This window comes from Urocitellus parryii, chromosome 8 (genome assembly GCF_045843805.1).
Source record: "Urocitellus parryii isolate mUroPar1 chromosome 8, mUroPar1.hap1, whole genome shotgun sequence".
Classification (NCBI taxonomy): domain Eukaryota; kingdom Metazoa; phylum Chordata; class Mammalia; order Rodentia; family Sciuridae; genus Urocitellus; species Urocitellus parryii.
Window position 1 is genome coordinate 78,972,835 of NC_135538.1, and position 24,294 is coordinate 78,997,128.

General features: G+C 31.4%; 1 protein-coding gene across 1 annotated transcript in view; it reads left to right on the forward strand.

Moving 5' to 3' along the window:
• The window catches only part of Phip (PHIP subunit of CUL4-Ring ligase complex), a 125,077-nt gene that overhangs the window by 43,361 nt on the left and 57,422 nt on the right, over positions 1-24,294 (forward strand). The window contains exons 8-15 of the mRNA XM_026410453.2: positions 8,045-8,266; positions 8,536-8,636; positions 13,351-13,421; positions 15,058-15,158; positions 15,246-15,286; positions 16,024-16,122; positions 16,901-17,054; positions 17,492-17,626. Of these exons, the coding sequence (XP_026266238.1) occupies positions 8,045-8,266; positions 8,536-8,636; positions 13,351-13,421; positions 15,058-15,158; positions 15,246-15,286; positions 16,024-16,122; positions 16,901-17,054; positions 17,492-17,626 (924 nt within the window). The remainder of the gene's footprint in view (positions 1-8,044; positions 8,267-8,535; positions 8,637-13,350; positions 13,422-15,057; positions 15,159-15,245; positions 15,287-16,023; positions 16,123-16,900; positions 17,055-17,491; positions 17,627-24,294) is intronic.

The following is a 24,294-nucleotide window of genomic DNA, read 5'->3' on the forward strand; positions in this document are numbered from 1 at the left end:
TCAAGATAATGAATTTATAGTGGACAATATGAGTTCATGTACTCTTTTAGTGAACTTAGGAGTTGTTCTTGGGCCACTAACTCTTCCAGGCATTGGAATTACAGAATTGAAAGACTTATTCTCTGTCCTTGAAGAGTTCACAAATGTTAAACAGAAAGTGTTAATATCATGTGATAAGAACCTTGATAGAAGGTACAAGATACTGTGTTTAGATCTGTAGTGTCTTGTAGAATATCTGGTGCATATGGTAGGCAAACAACAATAAAATGAATAAACATAAAGACATCTATAAGACAAGTTTTTCCCTCTGTTGTACTTCATTTACATTTACACTGTTCATCCCGTCTCTGCTCCATACTTCAAACTTGCAAAATCTGTTATTGGCTAAAGCTTTTCTGCTAGTTATTCCCTTTGCTTGGGATTATCTTCTTCAAAATATTCATCTAGCTGATTCCTTTATTAGCAGGTATAAGATTGGTAAAAAAGTCTTGCAGTGGCATGTTTTCCCACAAGATATCAATTAGTTAAAAGGAAAAATTGAAGGGGAGAAAAATGGGAGAAAGTTTGGAAATAAACTTCACTTTCTCTGATGTGGTGCACTGAGAAAAATACAATGTCTTACCTATGGCATTTGTGCAAAGACAGTATAAGCTGGATCTGGTCATGAAAAAACATTGTATAGATCCAGATTCTGGGTCTTTTATACAGACTGTAAATTCTGTATTCTTGGTGTGAGACGGGGGGTAGAGAGGATACTGGGAATTAAACCCAGAACTTCATGCATGCTAGACAAGCACTCTGTCAACTATCGAGCCCCATCCTTAGTCATACTTCTATATTCTTTGTAGACTAGTAAGGACATGAATGAGAAAGTGTTCCAGATTCAAGAAGTGTGAAGAGTCAGAACAGTTAAATGTAACATGTTGCTGTATGGAGTCATGTCCCAAAAGGAAAAAAAAATATTATCTGGAAAGTTGACAGGCAAAATTTGAATGGGCTCTGTGGATTGAATGATAGTGTTATCTAATAGTGGTTTCCTAACTTAGTAGGCAATTGTCTTTGCTTTAAAGAAATATATACCGGGATATTTAAAGGTGATGGTCATCTAATCTACAGTCTTGCTCTTAATTGATTTAGAAAAAGACTAATGGTAGTGTGTGTGCTACATTGAGATGGGACAGAAGGAGGTGGTGATGGAAGCAAATGCAGTGAGTGAATTGTTAAGAGTTGATTCCTAGATGATGGGAGGCATTTATATGATACTTGAAACTTTTGTAAGTTTGGAATTTAAAATTATTTTTTTAAAAGAACATAGGTTGTGTTTAAGAATCATAATCTCTTCAATATTTTTTTTTTGTAGTAATGGTAAGGAGAGTCAGAGTATGGTAATTTAGAGGAAGATAAGTTGTGAAGAAATTGTGTAGGTTAAGGAGAAGGAACTTGAATAAACTTGAAGATATAAGAGGAGATTATTGATATGCAGTAGTTTTCAAGGAGGATGGATAGATGAGTAAGATGAAGGTGAGATGTATAAAAATGTACTTTATTTGGACTGTTAATTAGATTCATAAGTAACATTCTATTTTTACAATGTAAAATATTTCATCTGGTGAGTCCTGGTTAGTGATGGGAATGGGTTTTAAAAGTGAGTGATAAAGCCTCACAATAGGAAACACTATTGAGTAGAAACCAGTTAGGGAAAAGGATTGCTGGTTAGGCTTAGCCTCCCAAATAAATAGGGAATTTATGAGTTAGCATGCTTATTAGATTCTTTACCACAATGGTACTTGGCTTCCTAGCTTTGTAACAGTAGGATCAGAGCTAGTGATGGTTGTTAAATTGATAGAGCATAAGTCATTTTTGGTATAGATGGACATTAATTTGTGAGGGCAATGAATAGGGTGATGATAGATTGCTAAGAAAGAAAAGAATGACCTCTTCTTAAAAAGTTGAACTAAATTTAAATTATAAGCAGTTTTTAGTGCTACCTGAGAATAAACTGCTTCTTAGCTTGAGTACAAAAATTAAGTTATATGCATGTTGATATGCACGATGTTTTTTACTTTCTTCTAATAACAGTAATTGATGAGATCTCTGACTTATAAAATATTTGATAATAGCAAGAGAGATTTAGAATTCTTTGTGGACTCTGCAAGATAACAGTAGGCTTTCAAGAAACATCAAATTTTCTAAGATGTTTTAAGTTAAAAACCACATAATTACTTTGTTTTCATGTCACAATAGTAATCTTTGATTGATCTAAAGATTGAAGCTTCTCTTAGCAGACCTACATTTCAATTTTAAGATCATCTGAGTGAGCAAAAGAAAGCTATTTCTAAATGTATGCAGTCTTCTGTTCTTTGTCATTTATTGTTACATCCTGTAGCGTATATTTTTATTTAACATTTCACATAACTGTCACCTTTAGTCATCTCGCCCTGTTTTTTAACAATATTTGTAGTTGACTTGAAAATGTACATTATTTATATAGTAGAGTGTCTGCCAAATAAGCTGTAGCAAAAAGAACTCTACCAAGTTGTTCTGAAACTTAATTGAACAACTCATTATTTATTGAAAATAAAGTTTTTTAAAACTTAACCATCCAGAAACCAAGTTTTACTGAATTTGGGGAAAATCTACTAGAATCTGTTTTATTTTCTCTATCAAATTTGTGGGACTCATGGCCCTGTATCCAAAGTTGTTTCATGAAATTTTTGTGTCAGTAGATAGGCCATTTTTTTCTAGATTTTGAGGAGAGTTGGAATATCCAGTGCATGACAAAACATAAAGCCTCATCGTTCTGTGGTTTTATCTTCATCAGAACAGCAAGTGTTACCAGACCTTGCCTAGGCTTTATGTAAGACTTTCATTTTGAAGAAACATTGCTATTTCCAAAGGAATTCACAAAATTTGAACTTTGTGTGAATAGACAAAAAAAAAAAATTGTATTCAGTAAGAGATCTACTTGTATGTTAGAAGGAAAGGTCATTGATACCACTACCTACATACTGTATTTAAAAGTATTAGAAGAAATAACATTGATTCCACAGCAATATCTGGTTTTCTTCCTCTGTCCTAAACTTCAAGAGCCTATTGACTATTTAAAAGTCTACTTTCTTTATCATAGTATGTGTAGCTTCTTTATGTTATAGCATCAGAATCAGCAAACTTATAGGGTACTTCAGACCAAATTAAAGATGTATTCTTTTATTTTTGTGGTTTTATCCTTTATTGACAAGATACTTTGACATTTAAAAAACACTATAAATTTGGTATTATTTGGGGGGTGATTTAAGTAAGCCAAAAGCTGTATAAACTATATATTTGTTATTTTTCTAGGATATGCTAGGTTTTATGTCAACAGAGAAATGATAACATCTCAGTCAGCACTCTTTGACAATGATTACATCAATTTTACATTATTGGGGCTGGGGTTGTAGCTCAGTGGTAGAATGCTTGCCTAGCATGGTACCATATAAAAACAAATAAATAAAATAAACGTTAAATTGTTTTTTAAAAAAATCACATTATTGAAAAGTAAACTAGTGATCCATTGTTCCTTTGCTTGTTTGGATTAAACACTAGTTTAACATTATAATTTGATTTAAAAATAAATTCAAAAAAAAAAATTTTTAATTTTCTACCCTGCCATATTTCTTAAAACCCATTTGTGGTTTCTCAGATAAAAATCTGCACTAAATGCTGTCTCTTTGCACTCTCATCTACTGATACTGTTTCAACTACTACCTATAAGCTAACAATACCCAGCTTCCTATTTCTAGCCTAGACCTTCTTTTGTATCTTCAGATCTGTACTACACATAAACACTAGAAGGACCTGACTAAAATATTGTGACCTTGTCTTGTCCTCCTAAAACTCTCTAGTAACCACCTCACCAGGTTAAATCTAAGCCCTTCAACAGGCTATCTTTCTCAGATAAAAACTATCCAACTTAATTTATTGTTATTTTCATTTTCTTTGACTGAAAGACTTAAGCTTTGTACCTTCCACCTTTTCTTACTTTGCCAGTTCCCAGCCCTAGTGGTATGTAAATGGTACTGAAAAGAAATGAGTACTTTGTTTTCTCCTGGGCACTGGAACTTTGCTGAAAAAAAACTATGTCAGTTGAGGTATTTCTAAAATCAGGCTATCTAAATTTAGCAGTTTTTTTACTGTTGCTTTCAGGAAAAAAAAAAAAAAAGAATTTTTTTTTTTCTTTCTCACTGCTATTATTCTGCATTTGCAAACCTTTTTCACTTTTGGTTCATTCCTTTATTACCCTCACATCCCCCTTTCAAGGAACTAATCCTCACATATTTGTTTTAGCTAAGGGTACAATTATATAATTTCTTTCTGATTTACTTTAAAATTTGTGTCTCTGCCCTACTTTTTTCCTCCTTCATACCTCTTTAGAAGAAATGTATCCCATATTGTTGATATAACACCTTTTCACCATTTCTGTAACATTGCTTTTAATATCTGTAATGCTGCTTTAACATTTTCATTTCCTTTGACTGAAAGACTATAATTACTTTTTAGTCTATTATTGAATTAGTAAAATTTATGGAACTGAGATTAGGCATATGGAAAGAAAGTTTGTTTTAAATCTGCTCAACATTTTGGTCTTTTTTTAAAGAATAATTTTTGCTAATTTTTAATTCATCCTACATTCATTTAAAACACATTTACAGTACTTTAAAAAATGTTTTTCTAGTAAATTTCTTTCAACTTAGTTAAATTTCTGCTTGGGTCATCTCTAGTTTCAGATTTCCTTAAAAATAAATAAAGTGATCATAACTAATAATGCATGAGGTAGAAATTGCTTAAGAATGCTTAGAGTTTTGTTTGAAAGTCTGCTAGGCATTCTGGAGTGTGAGATTGAGGTTGGGGGCAGCAAACTATTCTATAGGTCATGAAAGAGGATAATATAGATTTCCCTGAAAGGGTAATGAAAAATTTCTCCTTTATAATTTGATAGATTAATTGGGATAATGCACATTGGAGGGAGAATATGCATTGCTTTTTGTTTTCAGCACTTTATTTGAAGAATTATAAAACAATACTAAATTGGTAAAACTACTAAATAATAAACACAGTGACAATATAGTGGGACTTGATTGGTGAAGAATTTCTGAAACAATTGCCTCTGTTCCTTTCATTAAAATTGACATTTTGGTCCAGTAGCTGGAATGATTTTTTTTTAATATTTTTTTTAGTTGTGGACGGACACAATACCTTTATTTATTTATCTTTATGTGGGGCTGAGAATCAAACCCAGTGCCTCACACACGATAGGTGAGCTCTCTATCACTGAGCCACAACCCCAGCTCCAGCTGGAATGAATTTTGTTGTTAACATAGAAAATGTGAAACACCTAGTAAATGTAAAGCAAACTCTTATTCACATTCATAGGAACAAAATGAATTATATTATTTTGAAGCATAATTAGATAACATGATTTTTCTTTTGTCTACTGATGTTGGTATGCTTAAAATGTCACCTTTGTGCTGAATGCAAGTCAAAGTTAGTTTTTCATTGATATCTGTGGGAAATTGGTTCCAGAACACCTAGGGATACCAAAATCCATGGATGTTTAAATCACTTATATAAAATGGTGGGCTGGGGATGTAGCTCAAGCTGTAACGTGCTAGCCTGGTGTGCTTGCAGCCTGGGTTAGATCCTCAGCACCACATACAAACAAAGATGTTGTGTCTGCCAAAAACTAAAAAAGAAATATTAAAATTCTCTCTCTCTCTCAAAAAAAGAGGTATATCATTTGCACACTCGCACATATCTTCCCTTATACTTTAAATCATTTTACTTATAATATCTTATAAAATAGCTACACAAGTAGCTTTTATGCTTTGTTGTTTAGAGAATAATAACAAGAAAAAGGAGTATGAACATATTTAGTACAGGTATGGGTTTTTTCCCCCGCAAGAGTACTTGATTACTGAACCAAAAATATGAAGGGCTGACTATATATGTATTGCCTTAAATTTTAGAAGATAAGTAAGTAAAGTGAATAAATTGATTTGGTTATGGAATTTTAGAGAACTTGATTTAAAGGAGTATTTTAAATAAAAGCCTTTTTATTAATCAAAAAATACTTAGAGTCCCTCCCACATGCCATGTGATGTTGTACACCATCTTTCTGGAAGTCATAGTATGCTACTGTTCTTTCTTTGCTTTCCAGAGATAATCAGTGATACAATCTTCATTTTATTCCTTATAACCATCTCTTCTGATTTTTCTCTTTTGCTGTAATAACTCAAAAAAAAATTTTTAACCACTTATTCTTTCCCACTTGTATTTTAGCAACTTTGAATTGTTCTCCTACATTCCTAATTCACAGTGATGACAGGATGCTTTTTTGAAAACTCTGAATTTGATCGTGGTACTCAACTGCTTGTTATTCTTCATTGATCCTCATTACATACCATATTCCTTCATCTTCATGCCTTGCTTCACACTGTGAATTAGCTGGCAGACTATTTGCAGTTCTTTGAACTACCCACCTTGTTTCACAGTTGCTTACTTTGATCATACTTTTTCCTCTAGTTGCTCCATACAATATTTGTACTTTAAAAAAAATTACTAAAATAAGAATATTACAGTCTGGGCATATGATTTATTGATAGAGCCCTTGCCTAACCTGTGCATGGCACTGGGTTTCATCCCCAGTAGTGAGGGGGAAAAGAAGCAAAAACAAAGACTAAGAATATTATCAATAGCAAAATTGGTGATATTATTCCATATATATCTTTTACCATGTGCCAAGCATTGTTTTAGCTCTTCTTATTACTTGACTCATTTTGTTTTTACAACTCTATGAGAAAGGTACATATGTGAATATTAAGGCATAGAAAATGTGTATAACATGTCCAGGGTTGTACAAGTAGGCAGTGGTCATGCCAGATCATGAACTCAGACATTTGACTCTGGAGTCTGATCTAAACTACTAGACTATATTGTTTCCATTCATAAGACTGTTGAAGCAGCATTGCTTCTGTGTTCTTTCCTAGGCCTCATCTCTTAGGAAAAGCTGACTGTTCCTTTGTTTGAATCTCTACTGATCCACAGAATAGCACTTAGAACTTGATATTGCTTATACACTTTTGCTTCTCTAAGGCAGGAATACTATGTCTTTGAATATCATCCTTCTGTTGCCAGTGTTGGCACGTTCTTAATCAAGAGGCATATGGATAAATGATTGCATGAATCACCAAATTGTAAAGGTACAGGAAATCTTAGAAATCATTAATCTTTTTTTTTTAAGATGAAAAACTTGAGACTAAATATATGTAATGAGAATACCAGATTTTAATGTGAGTGGTTTAACAAAGTTAAGTTTCATTACCAGAATTTTAGTCGTTGGTAACCCACCAATTTGCCTGAAAGCTCAATCAGAAGAACTGATTTTATAGCTAATTGGAGAGTGTTTTGTAAGCAGTGTTGTCAGAGTCTAGTTTCATATACTTCATGTAAGATGTACTGTAAGAATTGTGTTTGTGATCATTTATATTTCATATCTGTGTCTTTTCAGTATGAAGCAGAAAACTTGTCTGGATCATTTGCCTTTGTAGGTTCTCTGAGCACTCATAAAGTTTTTTGTTTGTATGTTTGGTTTTGTTTTAGAATTTTTTTTTTTTTTTAATATTTATTTTTTAGTTCTTGGCGGACACAACATCTTTGTTGGTATGTGGTGCTGAGGATCGAACCCGGGCCGCACGCATGCCAGGCGAGCGCGCTACCGCTGAGCCACATCTCCAGCCCCTTGTTTTAGAATTATATTGGAAAATCATACAGAATTTTTATGTAAAACCAGTAAAACTGTTTCCTATAGAGCATTTGGTAATTTTACAAATGTCTGTGTTTTTTATTTTAACTTGATGAGGGAAATTTCTAACAAAAATATTTACAACTTGAAGTGCTTAAAATATAATTGTTGGAAAATGGGCATAACAGGATTTCTTTATCAGTATTAAGAATTTGAATTAAAACTTACAGGGTTAATTATGCTAATATTCACTTGTATTTTAAGGGTTCTGATGATTGCCTTGTGAAAATCTGGGCAACAGATGATGGGAGATTATTAGCTACTTTAAGAGGACATGCTGCTGAAATATCAGACATGGCTGTAAACTATGAGAATACCATGATAGCAGCTGGAAGTTGTGATAAAATGATCCGAGTCTGGTGCCTTCGAACCTGTGCACCTTTGGCAGTTCTTCAGGGTCACAGTGCATCTATTACATCACTACAGGTAATTGTTTTAATCCCTTTTAAAAACTTTTTGTTGTAATTTAGAGTAAGCTTTAGAAACTCAGATTTATAATCATATAACGTTTACTAAAACTAAAAAATATTTGTTTTCTTTAGAAAATTTTATGTATTTTGAATAACATAGTAGTCATGATCTTGTTCTGTTCTGGGTATTTTCTGTATTGTTAGTTGTTAATGGTATGGTAAAAAGTGGTTATTTGTACTATATCACTCTATAAATATTTTTATTTTTCTGTGATTGTTTTTCAGTTCTCACCATTGTGCAGTGGCTCAAAGAGATATCTATCTTCTACTGGAGCAGATGGCACTATTTGTTTTTGGCTCTGGGATGCTGGAACTCTTAAAATAAAGTCAGTTGCTATTTTATTTCATAAAATGTATTTAACAATTGAAATTGCAAAAGTCAACAATAGAAATCAGTTTTTTTCTTCTTGAGGAAATAATGGAAATTCCTTTTGCTTGTTCAGTGACCTGTTTTTTTTTAAGCCCCCCCCCCTTTTCATATGCTTCAAAGAAAGTTTTCTAATCATAAATATTTTTTTCCTCTCATATCTGTGTCCTAGTTCTTTCCTTCGGGATATACCTGTTCCTTTCTATATGCCATATACTTGTGTCTCAGTATTTCTGTTTGGTGCTAAGAAATGTTAGAATTACTAATGCTATTCTTCAGAATAATTTTAATTATGTTACTATATCTACACATACTAGATTTTATTATAGATCTAGGAAAAGTTTGGAAAACAAATTTTACTAGATAAATGTACACACATAATCCCATTTCCATTTGTGCTTTCACCTATGTTAAAATCTTGGTTTGTCAAAACAAGTTGGCTGACAGTTATCTTTTGATTAAGGACACTGAGGTGAAGAAAGGTTAAATGATTTTCCCATATTTAAAACAAGTTTTTTGTTGTTGTTTGTTTTTGTTTTTTTAATAGAAGACCAAAATTGGAACACTTCTTTACTCTTTAGTCCTATGCTTTATATTCCATTTCTTTTGAGTAGATGGACTGAAGAGAAGTGCTTGTATTTATTTGCTCCAGTGATTCCACAGTGTCTCAAGTGGTCATTTTTGCCACTTGCAGAAAAGAAAGTCATTCAGATTAGAAGGTATATTTCAGTAATTATCTGTTTATAAATTATCAACTTGAGTTGAGTAATTTAATAATTTATATATACATTCATTATTTTAAATGGTAGTATCACATAATTGTTTTCAGTTAGTATATTGACACAATGTAAGACTTGTCTTAAACCATGTGTATGAACATTCCTGTACAATGGTTGTTATAGGAGGGCATTAGAACATGCTAACATGAATAACATAATACAAGTGTACTTCATTTGAAGAGAAGATTGTGATACAAAAGATGTCTTTGGACAAAACAAGTTGATTTAACCTTAATTGTATTTATATTTAATGTCTTTCTATAGACATTTAGATAAAGGTTGAACTATCTTACTTATTCATTTGGACAGTCATCAGTAATTGTTACTATATTTTAACTTCCTGGTATCTGAATGCCCTTTGTTTATTACTGTCAGAAGAAAAAAAGTGATAAGCAGTTTTTAAATTAGGATACAAACAGAACATGTTTTACAAAATTTTTATAAAAGTTTTTTTTTTGAGCATTATAATGCTAACTACAATAATAATTTAGGTTTCTGTATCCTTGAGAAGTGAGTTTTTTATAATGTAGAATCACATATAACTCACTACCTGAATGTAATTTTTTATGATTGATCTTATGTAGATAAGGCAGAGGAATTATAATATTATGTTGATTTTTTTTTTTGTTTTATCATAAACATTTCTGGTATTTTTTATTTATTTTGGCAGATTTGTGTGAGAAATTGAACCCAGGGACCCTTTACCAAGGAGTTGCATCCCCAACCCTGTCTATTTTTAATTTTGAGATAGAGTGTGGCTAAGTTGCTGAAGCTGGCCTTGGACTTATTGTCCTCTTTACCTCAGCCTTTTGAATCACTGGGATTACAGGCATGTGGTACCATGCATCACTATGTTAATTTTAATAGCTGTGTTATGTTCTATTTAGTTGTTCCACACTTTGCTTAGTGATTTTTTTTCTGTTTTTGAACATTAAAGTTTTTTCTAGCTATTTCTAAATAGTATGCTTTTCTGTTTGCTATTATAATTATCTCTTTAAAAATTTCAAGCCAGTCTCAGATATAAAAATAAGAGTAATCCCTTTCTCCTTGGCTATAGGCTTTGGGGCACTTCTTTTCTTTTTTGTATTTACATATCATTGATAATTGCCAAAAAATTTGGCAGGATATAGTTTTGTTACTGTAGTTATATTAGATTTTAATAATCAAAGGCAGCTGGGTAAGAAGGTGCAATCCTGTAATTCCAGCAGCTCGGGAGGCTGAGGCAGGAGGATCGGTAGTTCAAAGCCTGCCTCAGCAAAATCCAGGCCCTAAGCAACTCAGTGAGATTCTGTCTCTAAATAAAATACAAAATAGGGGGGTGCTGAGGTTGTGAGTCAGTGGTAGAGTGTTTGCCTAGCATGTGTGAGGCATTGGGTTTGATCCTCAGCACTGCATATAAATTAAATGAACAAATATACAAAATAGGCCTGGGGGTGTACCTCAAAGGTTGAGTTCCCCTGAGTTCAATCCCTGGTACCAATAATGATGATAATAATAAAGGCAAAAATTATATTGTGTGGTGATGTTTGTATAATCTAGAAAAGAAACTTTAGAAATTCATCTGTCTACAGTAATTGAAAAAAATCATTTGAACTTTGAAACCCAAATCTATTGATTGACTTTTATATAGGGTTTATGTGTATATTATCAACTCCCACCAGTAAAGATGCTCTTTCTTAAGATGGTTAAACTGAGTGTCTAGGTGACTTCAAAAGCTAGTTTAATAGACTCTGGAGCAGGACACCACATCCCTATAATCTCAGTGATTCAGGAGACTGAAGCAGGAAGAATTCAAGTTCCAAGCCAACCTCAGCAACTTACTGAGGCCCTAAGCAACTTAGTGAGACCCTGCCATAGATAGATAGATAGATAGATAGATAGATAGATAGATAGATAGATAGATAGGCAGGCAGGGGCTGGGGCTCAGTGGTAGAGAGCTCCTGGATTCAACCCACAATACCCTCGCCCCCCCCCAAAAAAAAAAAATCTCTGGGTAGAAGAAACCTGTCTTGAGTACATTTAGACTAGGTATAAGGAGAACAGATATATATGAAATATGCAGATAATAATGATTACAGATTTCTATTAAGCTCTTAGTCTGCCCAGCTTGTACTAATCATTTTACTTTTGTTATCATGTTAGTTCTTATAACAGCCTTTTGGAAGAGGTAGGTTCAGTTATTATCCCTTGTGCAAAAAAGTGAAAAAACTGAGACATAGGCAGGTCACACAATTAGCCAATGGTGGTAGAACAGGATTTAAATACAAATACTATCAGGACCCCCTAAACAACAGTTATTCTTTGATCTAGACTATCTAGAAATGTTGAACAGAATTAAAATATTAATAATACGGACATTTATTGAGTTGTGTACTTTACTTGGATTAAACTCATGTAATTACCCTGCAATTATGAGATAGCATCTATTGTTAGTCCCATTTTACAGATAAGGTGACTAAAGGTTTAGAAATGTTATCTTGCTTAATGTCACATACCTGATAAATGTCAGAGCTGGAAAGTTGAAAATGGGAATTCTTGAGTTCAAGACCCTCTTTTAAAATATTTCTTCAAATGTGCATTTAAAAATAAATTTTTGTATATGTTTATTTTTCCCCTTTAAAAATATAAAATCTGGTTTATAATGGCAGTATGTAGAATTTTTATTTGCATATTCTGGTTGTGTTTCAACTAAGTGGTTGCTTGGCACTTATATGAATAGTTGTAAAAAACAAAAATGTAGAGCTAGGGAAGAGTGAAGCTACAATCCATAAGCTTGTATGAAAGTGGCACATTTAGTTGCTCTGAATAAAGTTTAATTTTTAAGGGTATTTTAATAGACATTTATTTCTTTATAAATGGTTTATCTATTTACAAATTTATTCCTGGAATTTTTAGTAAGCACTTTTTGGTACATTCTATATCAGTCAGAAAAACTCTCCTCTTTATTCAGTATATATGATTGATAAATCAGAAATATGTTATCTATACATCTTTTCCCTAAATGATCACAAAACTGAAATCAATTTATATTTTAATGCTATGGATTGTGAAAGTTAAGTAGTGTACTTAGGTTTAAGGACCTAATTATTTTTTGCATTTTCTCCCCTTATAGTCTGAGAAAAACTTGGTTAAAATGTTTACTAACTATATTTTCAAATATAATCAATGTATTGGCGCATCATATACACATTTGTTAAATTTACTGGAGCTATTGTCATTACTTGACTTTATAATGTAATTTTAATATGGGAGATTATAGCATTTAATGTCAATAGTATTGATGGAAATACAGTGAAATGTAGTCTGTAGTGGACTAGATCCCTGTTTTGAACCAATTTTATAGTTCACATGACAGTCAGATAGCCTTCAGATTTTCATTAAGATAAGATTCTTGCTTTTTAGAAAAATATTTTGTCACATTAGAAGGTACCAGAGAAGCTTAAAAATATCTCATACTAAAAAAGTTTACATTCTGATGTAGCAATACATAACCAAAGAGCACCTATTTGTTCATGTTTTCATGTTTATCAATAACTTCCTTTTTTGTGGGGGTTACTGGGTACTGAACTTCCTTATATATGTTACTTTATATGTTGCTATTCTGCATTCCTGTTCTTAGTATGAATAGCCAAGACTTACTAAATTTGGTTGGAAGTTAGTGTAACTAATAACTACATGTCTGGTGTGCTAGAGACTTTGGGAGGTTTCCTGTGCAAGAGGTCTGCAGGATCTGATCATGACACACAATAATTTCAAAGTTGTTTTTAGGAAGACTGTCATCATCTGTTGCTTATTTAATTGTGTCCTTCTGTGATTATTTTTTGAAACAGCTCATTTCTGGTATTCCTGGTCCCTTTAATATATTTTTAGTTGTTTATTTTTTTTGTATTTTAGCCCAAGACCTGCAAAATTTACAGAGCGCCCTCGACCTGGAGTTCAAATGATCTGTTCTTCTTTTAGTGCTGGTAAGATTGCCCCTCCCGTTCTTTTTTCACTAAAAGTTGTACATTAGAAATCTTCTAGTAAAATACATAAAATTTTGGAAAATATTTACTAATGTATTTTAATCATATCCTCATACATACACAAGAGCTAGTTAGTAAACAAGAATGATAAATTGAGTTAGAAATATTTCAATTTTGCTGGAGCTTAATTCACATAACCACATGACTAATATTATTCTATAAGAAGATCATAATGCTCTAATAGAGAATTAATAGTTTCAAAATTTTCTCTGTTACAAAGATTGTCTTTAAATGTTTTTCTTATTGATCATAGGTATTTTAAATCTGGTTTACATTTTTGCAGATTTTAAAAGTGTTCCATAGCTAAGTAAAATAAATTTGATTAATATTTTTATATGCTCTCTTTACTTTGCTCCAGTTTGTTCTATTGCTCTTTTTTAAAAAAAAATAGCAGTATTATACTACTGTGCATGATGACACACTTTTGTAATCCCAGCTACTGAGAAAGCTGAGGCAGGAGGATTGCAAGTTCCAGGCTAACCTGAGCAATCTAGCAAGACTCTTTCTTCATTTATTAAAGTAATAAGGGCTGGGGATGTAGTTCAGTGGTAGAATACTTGTTTAACATGCTTGAGGGTCTGGGTTCAGTCCCCAGTATTGGGGCGGAGCAGGTAGTGGGGAGAAGAAAAAGCTGAATAGCAGTACTAATATGCTATTACCTTTTGAATTTCTATAGCAACATTCTGAATGAATGTTAAGAGTTTTCTGTGATGTAGATAGTTGAAATGAATTGAACTATGAATAGATCCACTATCTAATGTTCCTAATACCTATTCCTTCCACCTTTATTTTCTGTTTTACTTTATTTCATAATTGTGGATAGCAGTATTACCTGAGTTCAGGACTAGTAAACTGAAGTGAATCTGTTTTTGTCTCAATTTCAGGGCTGCTGCCATAAAGATAGTGTTCCTTCTAGTAATAACCCAAATTGGTACAATATATATGTGTATAGTACTCTGAATTTAGGCTTTTCTTCCAAAAATAATTTGATTAAGTTTACAGGTCCATTAAGTGGATCATTTATCAAAAGTACTTAAAAATTTTATTTTGAATGTAAGAACTTGACTCTGTGGGAGAGCTTTGCTTTATAGAGGGGAATAAATTCTGCCAAGTAGAATGTATGTGCTATAAGACAAAGTCTTAGGTGAGTTTGGAGGAGGGCAGTTTCATTTGATTGCCAGGTTTGGAAAGGGCATTGGGCCTTAGAAATTTGGTAAGATTTTTGACTGATGAGAAATGGAACAACAGAAGGATATCAGCAATGTCAGAGTTAAATGCTATGCTATCTAGTGAAGATAACTGATAAAATTTTAACATGGTGAGATTATGTAATCAGTGAAATTGTTTTTAGTATGAATAGGTTTACTTCTATAAATATTGAAAAGTTCATCCTAGTTCAAGCTGTAGTAGCAAACTTCTTTTCAAATTGCAGTTAGATGTATTATATATTCATGGTAAATGTAAATGATTTTAGAGTAAAATTTATTTAATACATCTTGTAGTTGCTTGGCTATTACTTAATTTTCAGAGATTTGAAAGTTGTATTTTCTCATAAATGTTTGCTGTTACTTTATAGGTGGAATGTTTCTGGCCACAGGGAGCACAGATCATATTATTAGAGTTTATTTTTTTGGATCAGGTCAGCCAGAGAAAATATCAGAATTGGAGTTTCATACTGTAAGTATTGGTGAAAGGAATTAGATAAATATAACTTAAATGAGACTGTTTATATTCAGCTTCTGCTTTTTATGTATCTATATATAGGACAAAGTTGACAGTATCCAGTTTTCCAACACTAGTAACAGGTAAAAATCTATATTTCTCTAATTTAATTCTGTTTTTAAACTTAAAAAAATAAAGATAATTCTAGTAGTTATATTTAAGTTATATAGAAATTAATCACCTAAAATAAAGATGTTGACCAGATATACTTAAGTGAATAGGGCCTTCATATGCATGTAAACATGTGTCTTTGTGTCTTATTTTTTAATGATGTTAGTTTATTTGAATGCTTTTAATAATAGAAGCTTTTGTATTATAATTCTATAATCTTTCCTACATGTATGAAAGTGTAGGGAAACTTTTTGGTAGTGCAGTATTCGAGACACATATGTTCCCTGATGACACAAAATGATATTTTGTAAATTTTTCATGTTTGTATTTTAAAAGTAACTAAAACTCCTTCACACTTTGAATAGAACAAATAAACTTTTTTATTATTAGGAGGAATTTTATCTCATTGGAAAAAATTCACTCTCTTTCTCTTTGTAGTACTGGGGATGGAACCCTAGACTGCTTACATGCTAGGCAGGTGCTCTACCACTGATCTCTACCCCCAGCCCTTGAATGTTATTTTTGAGACCTAATTATATTTACTTGTAAAATTTTTAAAGCGCATAGAGTTTCAGAATTTGTTAGATTTATAGACAGGAATTTCTGTGATATTGGATAAAGATTGTTGTCTTTTTAAAACAGGATTTTGGTGCATTTTGTTAAAGCATGTGTGATTTTGGGGGGGGTCTTGGATTTCTATAAAATACAGGTTTGTAAGCGGTAGTCGGGATGGGACAGCACGTATTTGGCAGTTTAAACGAAGAGAATGGAAGAGCATTTTGTTGGATATGGCAACTCGTCCAGCAGGGTAAGAATCAAATTTGAAATAGTATATTTAGATTATTTAATATATATTCTGCATTTGATGGAGCTGTTGTCTAAAGCTATATATCAGTTCACAATGATTAATTTTCTGCAATAACTATAGGTATTATAAGAAATAAACACTGTTGGTTGATTTTTATGAAATATTTCACTGCCATATAACAAGAAGACCTGTTGGATTAATTTTTTTAATTGTTTTTTTTTTTAAGGGATTCTAGTTGTCCTGTAAGAATACTTGTAACTTTTAACATTTTTTTTAAGAGACCATATTATAATGTTCCATCTATCCTATTAGGATGATACTTATACCCGGTAGCTTCTGTAGCATATTACATGTTATAATCATTACTTTTTAAAAAAATATTTTATTATTATTTACTAGTAGTTCTGTGTAGTTATCTCAGATGGATGGAGAGTGGTGCAGTAAGGAGGGCATTGACAGCATCAGTAAAAGGTAGAGTGAGCACCCTGGCACAGAATTCCTGATTCTAGATAGATTTATAGCAGTAATATTTACCTAAGATCATCTGTTCCTAATGTCTTATGAGTCCCATAATCCTGAATTCAGGAAATTCTGAATTTTCTGACTAAGCACAGGAACTTATGCTGTTGTTCTGTTACTTCATACTATTTTTATTTTCGTTAAAGTGATACATATCCATGTTAATAAATATAAATTATAAGAATTTTTTATTTTTAGTTTTTGTTACACAAGTATTTTAATAAAAGCAGTGTAAACAAATGCTGCCTCCTTCTTTCAGCCAAAATCTTCAAGGAATAGAAGATAAGATCACAAAAATGAAAGTAACTATGGTTGCTTGGGATCGACATGACAATACAGTTATAACTGCAGTTAATAATATGACTCTGAAAGTTTGGAATTCTTACACTGGTCAACTTATCCATGTCCTGATGGTGAGAAAATGGACTTTCTTTAAATTTTGGTATGACTAAAGCTAACTGTAGACTGTAGTTTTTATTAAAACATAAAATATTTTATGTTAGTTAAAATCTCTAGTTATGACAATAGGGTTTTGTGGGTCATTAGGAATAATTTAAAAATGCAGTTAAAACTGTTTAGTTTGGAAATACATTGTAGATTCTTTTTGTGTTTTGGTGTTTAGGAATATGGTAATAGTATTCTCATGTTTTACTTAATGATAGCAAAGCCCTAGCCAGTATTATTAACTCATTTTCATTTTTATTTATAAACTGACAAATTTGACAAGTTTTGCCAATTTAATAATTCTTAAAATTCCATTTCTAGAAATGTTACTTTTGTCAGTGTTTCATTAAGCTTTTTTTTCTATCTTTAATATTTATAATCTTTTGACACTTCGAAAATATTTCAGGGTCATGAAGATGAGGTATTTGTTCTTGAGCCACATCCATTTGATCCTAGAGTTCTCTTTTCTGCTGGTCATGACGGAAATGTGATAGTGTGGGATCTAGCAAGAGGAGTCAAAATTCGATCTTATTTCAATATGGTAATTATCAGTCTCTTGTTTTTATACCTGTTAAAGTTTGGGGGACTTTTTGACAAAATTACTCTGCATATTACAGAGGAAATCCATTTAAAAATTGGTTCATACATTGTTTTGACATTGTTTTCACCAATAAAGAATCATTTATTCTATACCTTAATTGGGATACTAAAATTAACTACACATACTACATTACTTATATAATATAATAAGTGGTTTAGTTTTACTAGATTTAGCAGTGAAATTCACAAATATAAAATGTAATATAGAAAAATGTTTAGAAAACCATGTGGATAAATTATTAACTAGTATTTGTTGTATTATTAAACTTTATTAGCTTTCTCTTAGAGCAACAAAATTTGATTCCAATACACTGATTTTAAAATTAAAGCCAAAGAATCATACAGGTCTTTACTTCTATCATGTTTTAATATACTAAATTTTTATTTGGGCTTATGACCTTTTCTCTCCACGTTTTGTTACTTACATGGATTTTGGCATATTTGGTGGAGTATTTGAATTACAGTGGTTTAATTTATTACACTTAAAGCTTACTCTAAGCAGTGTTTCCCTTCCCTATGACCACTGTATGAAATATAACTCAAATACTGCTGTCAGTATAGACACATAGTTTAAAAGTATAGTTTTTTATGTATTAGGGATGCCTTTTTATAAAGAAAGGAAAGAAAAAATGTTTTTACACTATCTCAGCATTTTTAAAAAGTGATAGAAACCTTAAATAATAGGTAAAACAATATGATAAATAGGTGGTCAGAGTTCTTTAGCAAGACATTATTTCACAGTAATAATCATTTGTGAAATATGGTTTGTGAAAAAAATTGCATGAAAGTGATGTTTACTTGATTGATAATCAGTAAAATAACTTCTATGTAGTCAATGAACGGAAGAAAAAGTAAAATTAGAAGTAAAATAACTTCTATGTAGTCAATAAACAGAAGAAAAAGTAAATTATATTAGTGAAGAAATTAACTTTGGCAGACATTATGGCCATGCCTTAGTATTCATAAGGTAAGAAATAAGGGTTGTAAAATTATCATTTTACTAAAAAGATAGTATTGATTATTTGTTCTTAGTGACAGATGGATTTCCTTTGTGATTGCATAGAGATTTTTTTAAAAAACAAATCCACAAATATGCTGGTACTGAATTTTTTTTTCTTTGTGGAACATGTCTGTATTCAAGGAAATAGTCATTTCTCAGTTGATTTTTATAGCTTCAAAGGAAAGCAGTTAAGAGCTATACATGTATTAGTTGCTTCATTTAGTAATTCAAAGAGCATTATTATACTGGTAGAGTGTGTGAAGAGAAAGTTCTCTCTTAAAATTGAATACTGCTTTCAGTTACAAAGGTGAATTTTCATCAGGTAAGTTGGTCACACATATATTCTACCTTTTCAACAGATATAAAAATTTCAACACTTGAGATTTAAGTGATTGCTCTTAAGCCATTACGAATTAGTTATGCAACTAGAGGTCAGCCATAATATATGGTTTTAAGAAATTAAATAAGAAATCAGTATCTTAACTGCTTTAAGATTATTTATTGTTTAGGGTTTTAAATGATAAAATTATTTGATTCTTTCTAAGAAAAATTTATAAAGGGCAATAGAAATAAATTTATGTACTAAGTAGAATTAGATAGTATCTACAGAATCTTCAAACTGTTAGAAAAACAAAACATAAAATAAAAAGATAAAAAGTATATCCTGCATTTTAAAAAACAACAAAAAATTATACTTTATCTCACTAAAATAAAGGTATTCTCTTTAATATTTTGAATAGTTTCTAAAATGTTTCCACATTCTTTACTTCATTTGAGTCTCATGAAAGTTATATAATTAGGGTAGATTTTATTATTCTTGGTTTTATAAATAAACTGTATGTTAAAGAGATGAAGTGCTTTTTCCAAGTTTACCTAGGTCTCACAGTTATTACATGGGCACATGGAACTTATTCCCATGATTTTTGTCTGTTGGGAATGTCTCTTTAAGTCTAAATGTATTCATGGTTAGGTTTTTTTTTTTTTTTTTTTAAGCTGTTTTCAAAGTCACTACATAGCCAACTTCAATTTATACCCAGTTAGTGATCTATGTTGGGGTGGGGACATGAACAATTTTTAGAACTCTGTGTGGATCTTTGAGGTATTAAATGAATTTTTTCCCCTATCTTTAATTTATGTCAAGTAAGTGCCCAACTTCTTTTTGCTCTTCACTCCTTTTTTCATTTGATTGCTTGTTTATCTATGGGCAGATTAAACATAAAGCATCCAACACTGCTATTACAAATATAAGGAAAAATAATTTTAGGGAGGAACAGAAATTTGTGTCTGTTTATCATGAATTTTGAGCTGTGGTTACAGTTATAGTTATTTCTCGTTATTAGCTAATCATTACATTTTGGAGTTAATAAAATACCATAAAACTTTGATTCCAAATTTTATCCCTGATGTTAAGTTTTACTTGTAATCACATACTCAATTTAGAACATATTTTTTGAGTACCATATGGAGGTTGTAGTCGTTCTTCCTTGGAGGGTTTGAGAATGAATAATTTTCATAGAATGCTTCTTTTTTAGTCTATAAAATGTTGTGAAACTTTAGATGAAGCATTAAGTATATTTCATGGGAATGTTGAAATTGAAGCTTATAAAATAAATAGATTCACCATTTGGTGTATAGCAAGAAAATAAAAAATGTAAGCTATAATTTTAAAAGAATGCAACTTTTAAACATAAATTTTGGTTTTTTATTAAGCATATTTTGAGAATACTGCTTTAGTATTACTGTTTTTTATAATTGAGTTTTCAATTTGAAATTTATATATTTTTATGAAACATAAAAGAATTTACATGGCAAATCAATATTCTGGATTAATCAGCATTTTACAAATTTTTCTTACCTATTAGGAAAATTGAAATTCTGTTTTTGAAATCTTAGAAATAGTAAAAAATAAAATAAAACCAGAACTATATTTTAGAAAGATTTTTAAGTGAAAAGTTGAACTTTTAACGTCTAAGTTATAATAATTATGTTTTAATAAATTTTTAATGGTTGGTTATGAGATGCTAATATTTTAAATTGTATTGATAGGGATCGTTCAGGTAAATATTCTTTTTTCCCACATCAAGCCATGACTTATACTTTAAAAATTAAAAGATATGAAGTTGAGAATTCAGATAAACATATTTAGCTCTTTTTATGCTTAAACAGTTTCCTAGTTTACTTTGTTTCAAAATCTTATAAATGGATTTTCAATTTGCTAGTAGTTTTCTTCAGAAAATGAATGGGATTATTTTCTTATTTGTATTGCTAGCATTCCTCTTCATAGAGGATCTGAATGATAAAAGCAGTTGGGAGGTGGGTTATTTTTATTACTAATAAGACATAAATGACAAATGAGATGATGTTTGTAAAAAAGGCTAATACAGGACATGAAATTTATTAGTTAATACGTGTTCCTTGTATTCCTCCTCTCTTTCACCGTCTCATCTTTAATTAAAAATAATCTCGAACTTGTAAAAGCCCCCCTCTCCCCCTCCCCCTACTCCTTATCACTCTTTCTCTGTTTCTGTCTCTTTTTCTTTCCCTGCTCCTCATCTCTTTTTCTGTTTCTTTCTTTCACTGAACCAGGAAAATAATAATAATAACTAAAGAGAATGTCCTAGGGAAAATGGACAACTTTATTCCTGTTTTAAAAAAACTCATGAATTCTGGGCCTCAAATTTTTCTTATTTAAATTCTTTTAAAAAATTTTAAAAAACTAATATCAGTTATTCATTCATGTTTTAGCTGAATAGTCCTTGCATAACTTGAAGTCAGGGGAAAATAGTATATATTTGCATATTTTCTTGAAGCCCATAGTGTATATTAAGAATATTCTAAACTAGTTGGGTTTAGTTTAGCAAGCCTACATTTTGACAAGAGGTAGACATTAGTATAGCTTTGTTTTGATCAGAGTTGTTCTAAGCTCTAAAGGCTTCAAACTCTAATTAAATACGAAGAGGCAGAGAAATTATTCCCAGAAATAACTTGAAAGTGTGTGTAAAGTCTCTGGACTGAACTTGATGACCTTGTATTATTGCTATTCCCTGAAAAGAACTAGGCACATTTAGAAGTTTACTAAAATCTTATATGTTCCTCAAAACAAAGTTGTTTTAGTTGTTTTTGGCCTTTATTTCCTCCCTTAAATTACCACACAGTACAACTAAGATTTAACAGCAAATTCAATTGAATCCATGTTAATTTGAAAAGATATGAAAGACCTTCTGTTTCTTAATATTCAACTATTTGAATACTAGATAGTAAATAAATAAAAGATGTTTGGAATGAGATTTATAGACTCATGTTAGTAACTTTTCTCACATCTTTGGCACCTTTGCTTTCTCTCTTGCTGTTTCTTTTCTCTGTAGTCCTAGCTATATCTGATTCTTTCTCCATATCTTTCTCTTTCTGTCATGTTTTTCAAAGATGTAGTTGTTGCCTCCTGTCTGGTTTTAATTTTAATTGAAGAGTATAATATGTCTCTTGTGAGAAAGTGGTTTTATTGAATTTGATTTTTGCTTTACTTTTGTTGTTTCATGGGTAAATTCCAAATAACAATTTTTATTTAATTAAAGTTTTCCTTATTTTTATAATTGTTCTCTTAACTTTTCTTTTACTTAAGAGATTAAAAAAAAAATGTTCCTGTGTCCACTAATCCAGAACAATATATTTCTCCTTGCAACGTTCCAAATGAGCAGAGGCTGCCAATCTACCACTCAGAATTTTTACACATGCATAATTCTTCTGACATTAACATGTTCTCAGTGTTACCCATACTTTAGTTTTAGACAATCACAGCAGCATATATCTAGGAAAGAAAGAAAAAGAAACTCAAAATAGGTATAGGTTATATTGTGGTATTATTTGTGAATAAAAATTTCAAGTCAGTTTATCTTCTTTCTCTCATTTGTCATTATCTGATAAGATAGTACTATATCTATATTCTGTGTATTTAAAAGGACTCTGAAGGCTTCTGGTCCTATTTTCATCTTGTCTGGCTAAGGAATTATCTTTAGTCTTCTGATCAAAAAGTTAGGTAATGACACTTTCTGTTTTCTGGGGTTCTTTAGATTCTCTTTTGTCTGTTTCTTTTTTAAGATTTGTTACCATGAGTGTTTGTCTTACAGCTTGTCATACTGTATTTTATTGATAAATTACTTGGATGTAGCATTTCTTGGTCATACTCTGACCCATTATCACAAGAGTGTTTTAAGATTTGATAGTTACTAAACAATGGGAAAGTATGTCAAATTATACAGAATGTCAACATGCAGGTGAAGACATTTTGACTAGCATGTATTTGAGTTCTTACTTTGTGTTAAGCACAAAATATGTGGACCACAAAGAAGAGAAACATGTGGCTGTTTTCAGTCAGTTAGTGGTTAGGTTGGATAGATGAAACATACCTGAAATATTAAATAATTTCAAATGATAGCATGACAAATGAGAATAGACAATTGCTATATCTAAAGGTGTAAAAATCAGTTCAAGATAGATGGTCAGAGAAAGCCTTATTAAAAAGGAAGAATTATGTTGGGCACAGTGGTGCATACCAGTAATCCCAGCACTCAGGAGGCTGAGGCAGGAGGACTGCAAGTTCAAGGCCAGACTCAGCAACTGTGAGGCCCTAAACAACTTAGTGAAACCCTGTCTCAATAAATAAAAAGGACTGGAGATGTAGTTAAGTGATAAATTGCCCCTGGGTTAAATTCCCAGTAACACCTCCCCAAATAAATAAAAAAAAAAAATTAAAAGAATTAGAACTGTGTCTTGAAAGATAAAAAGCACGTTGTCAGTAACAAAGAGAATGTGTTTTTATAAGTAGGAAGAACACTATAAACATCAAGGTGAATGTTAAAATATGTTTGAAAAGTAATTTAGCTAGGTAATTTGAAACAGATTTTGGAAGTAATGGATGATAAGATGAAAAACATAAATTGAGGTGTGTTTTTAATCGCCTCAAATAAGGAATAGTGAACAGTGTGGTGGTTTTAGTAAGTTATAGGATATTACAGAAACTAAGAGAATAATAGTTGGGTTGCTAGTCATAGCATCTCAGATATGAAATTCAATGTGGATGTGGGGAGAACTACTTTCATCAGTAAAGGATGAAAAATTATATGGGCAAGTAGTGGGAAATTTTTGAAGGGGGAAAAACTGTAAGTTTTGGTATTTTGGGTCTGGTACAAAACTGATCACAAAGTTAGGTAATGAGAGTTTCTGAACGGTAACAAGGAGAAAAGATTTAATAAATGTATTCAAAATTGTGTACTTGGAGGACCTTGATAACAAATGTATTTTTAATAGAAATATTAAACATTGAAGAAGAATTCATTTGGGGGTGTGTGGTTAATGGGGGATTGAACTAAAGGACACTTTGCCACTGAGCTACATATCCAGCCTTTTTATTTTTTATTTTGAGACAGGGTCTTCCTAAGTTGCTGAGGCAGGCTTTGAACTTATCTTCTTTCCTAAGCCTCCTGAGTCACTGGAATTACAGGTGCATGCCAGTATGCCCAACAAGAATTGATTATTTTATTAGTTCATTTCTAGTATATGTTTATTATATTGAGCTGCCTATATGAAAATGGCCAGCCAGCAGTTGGAGACAA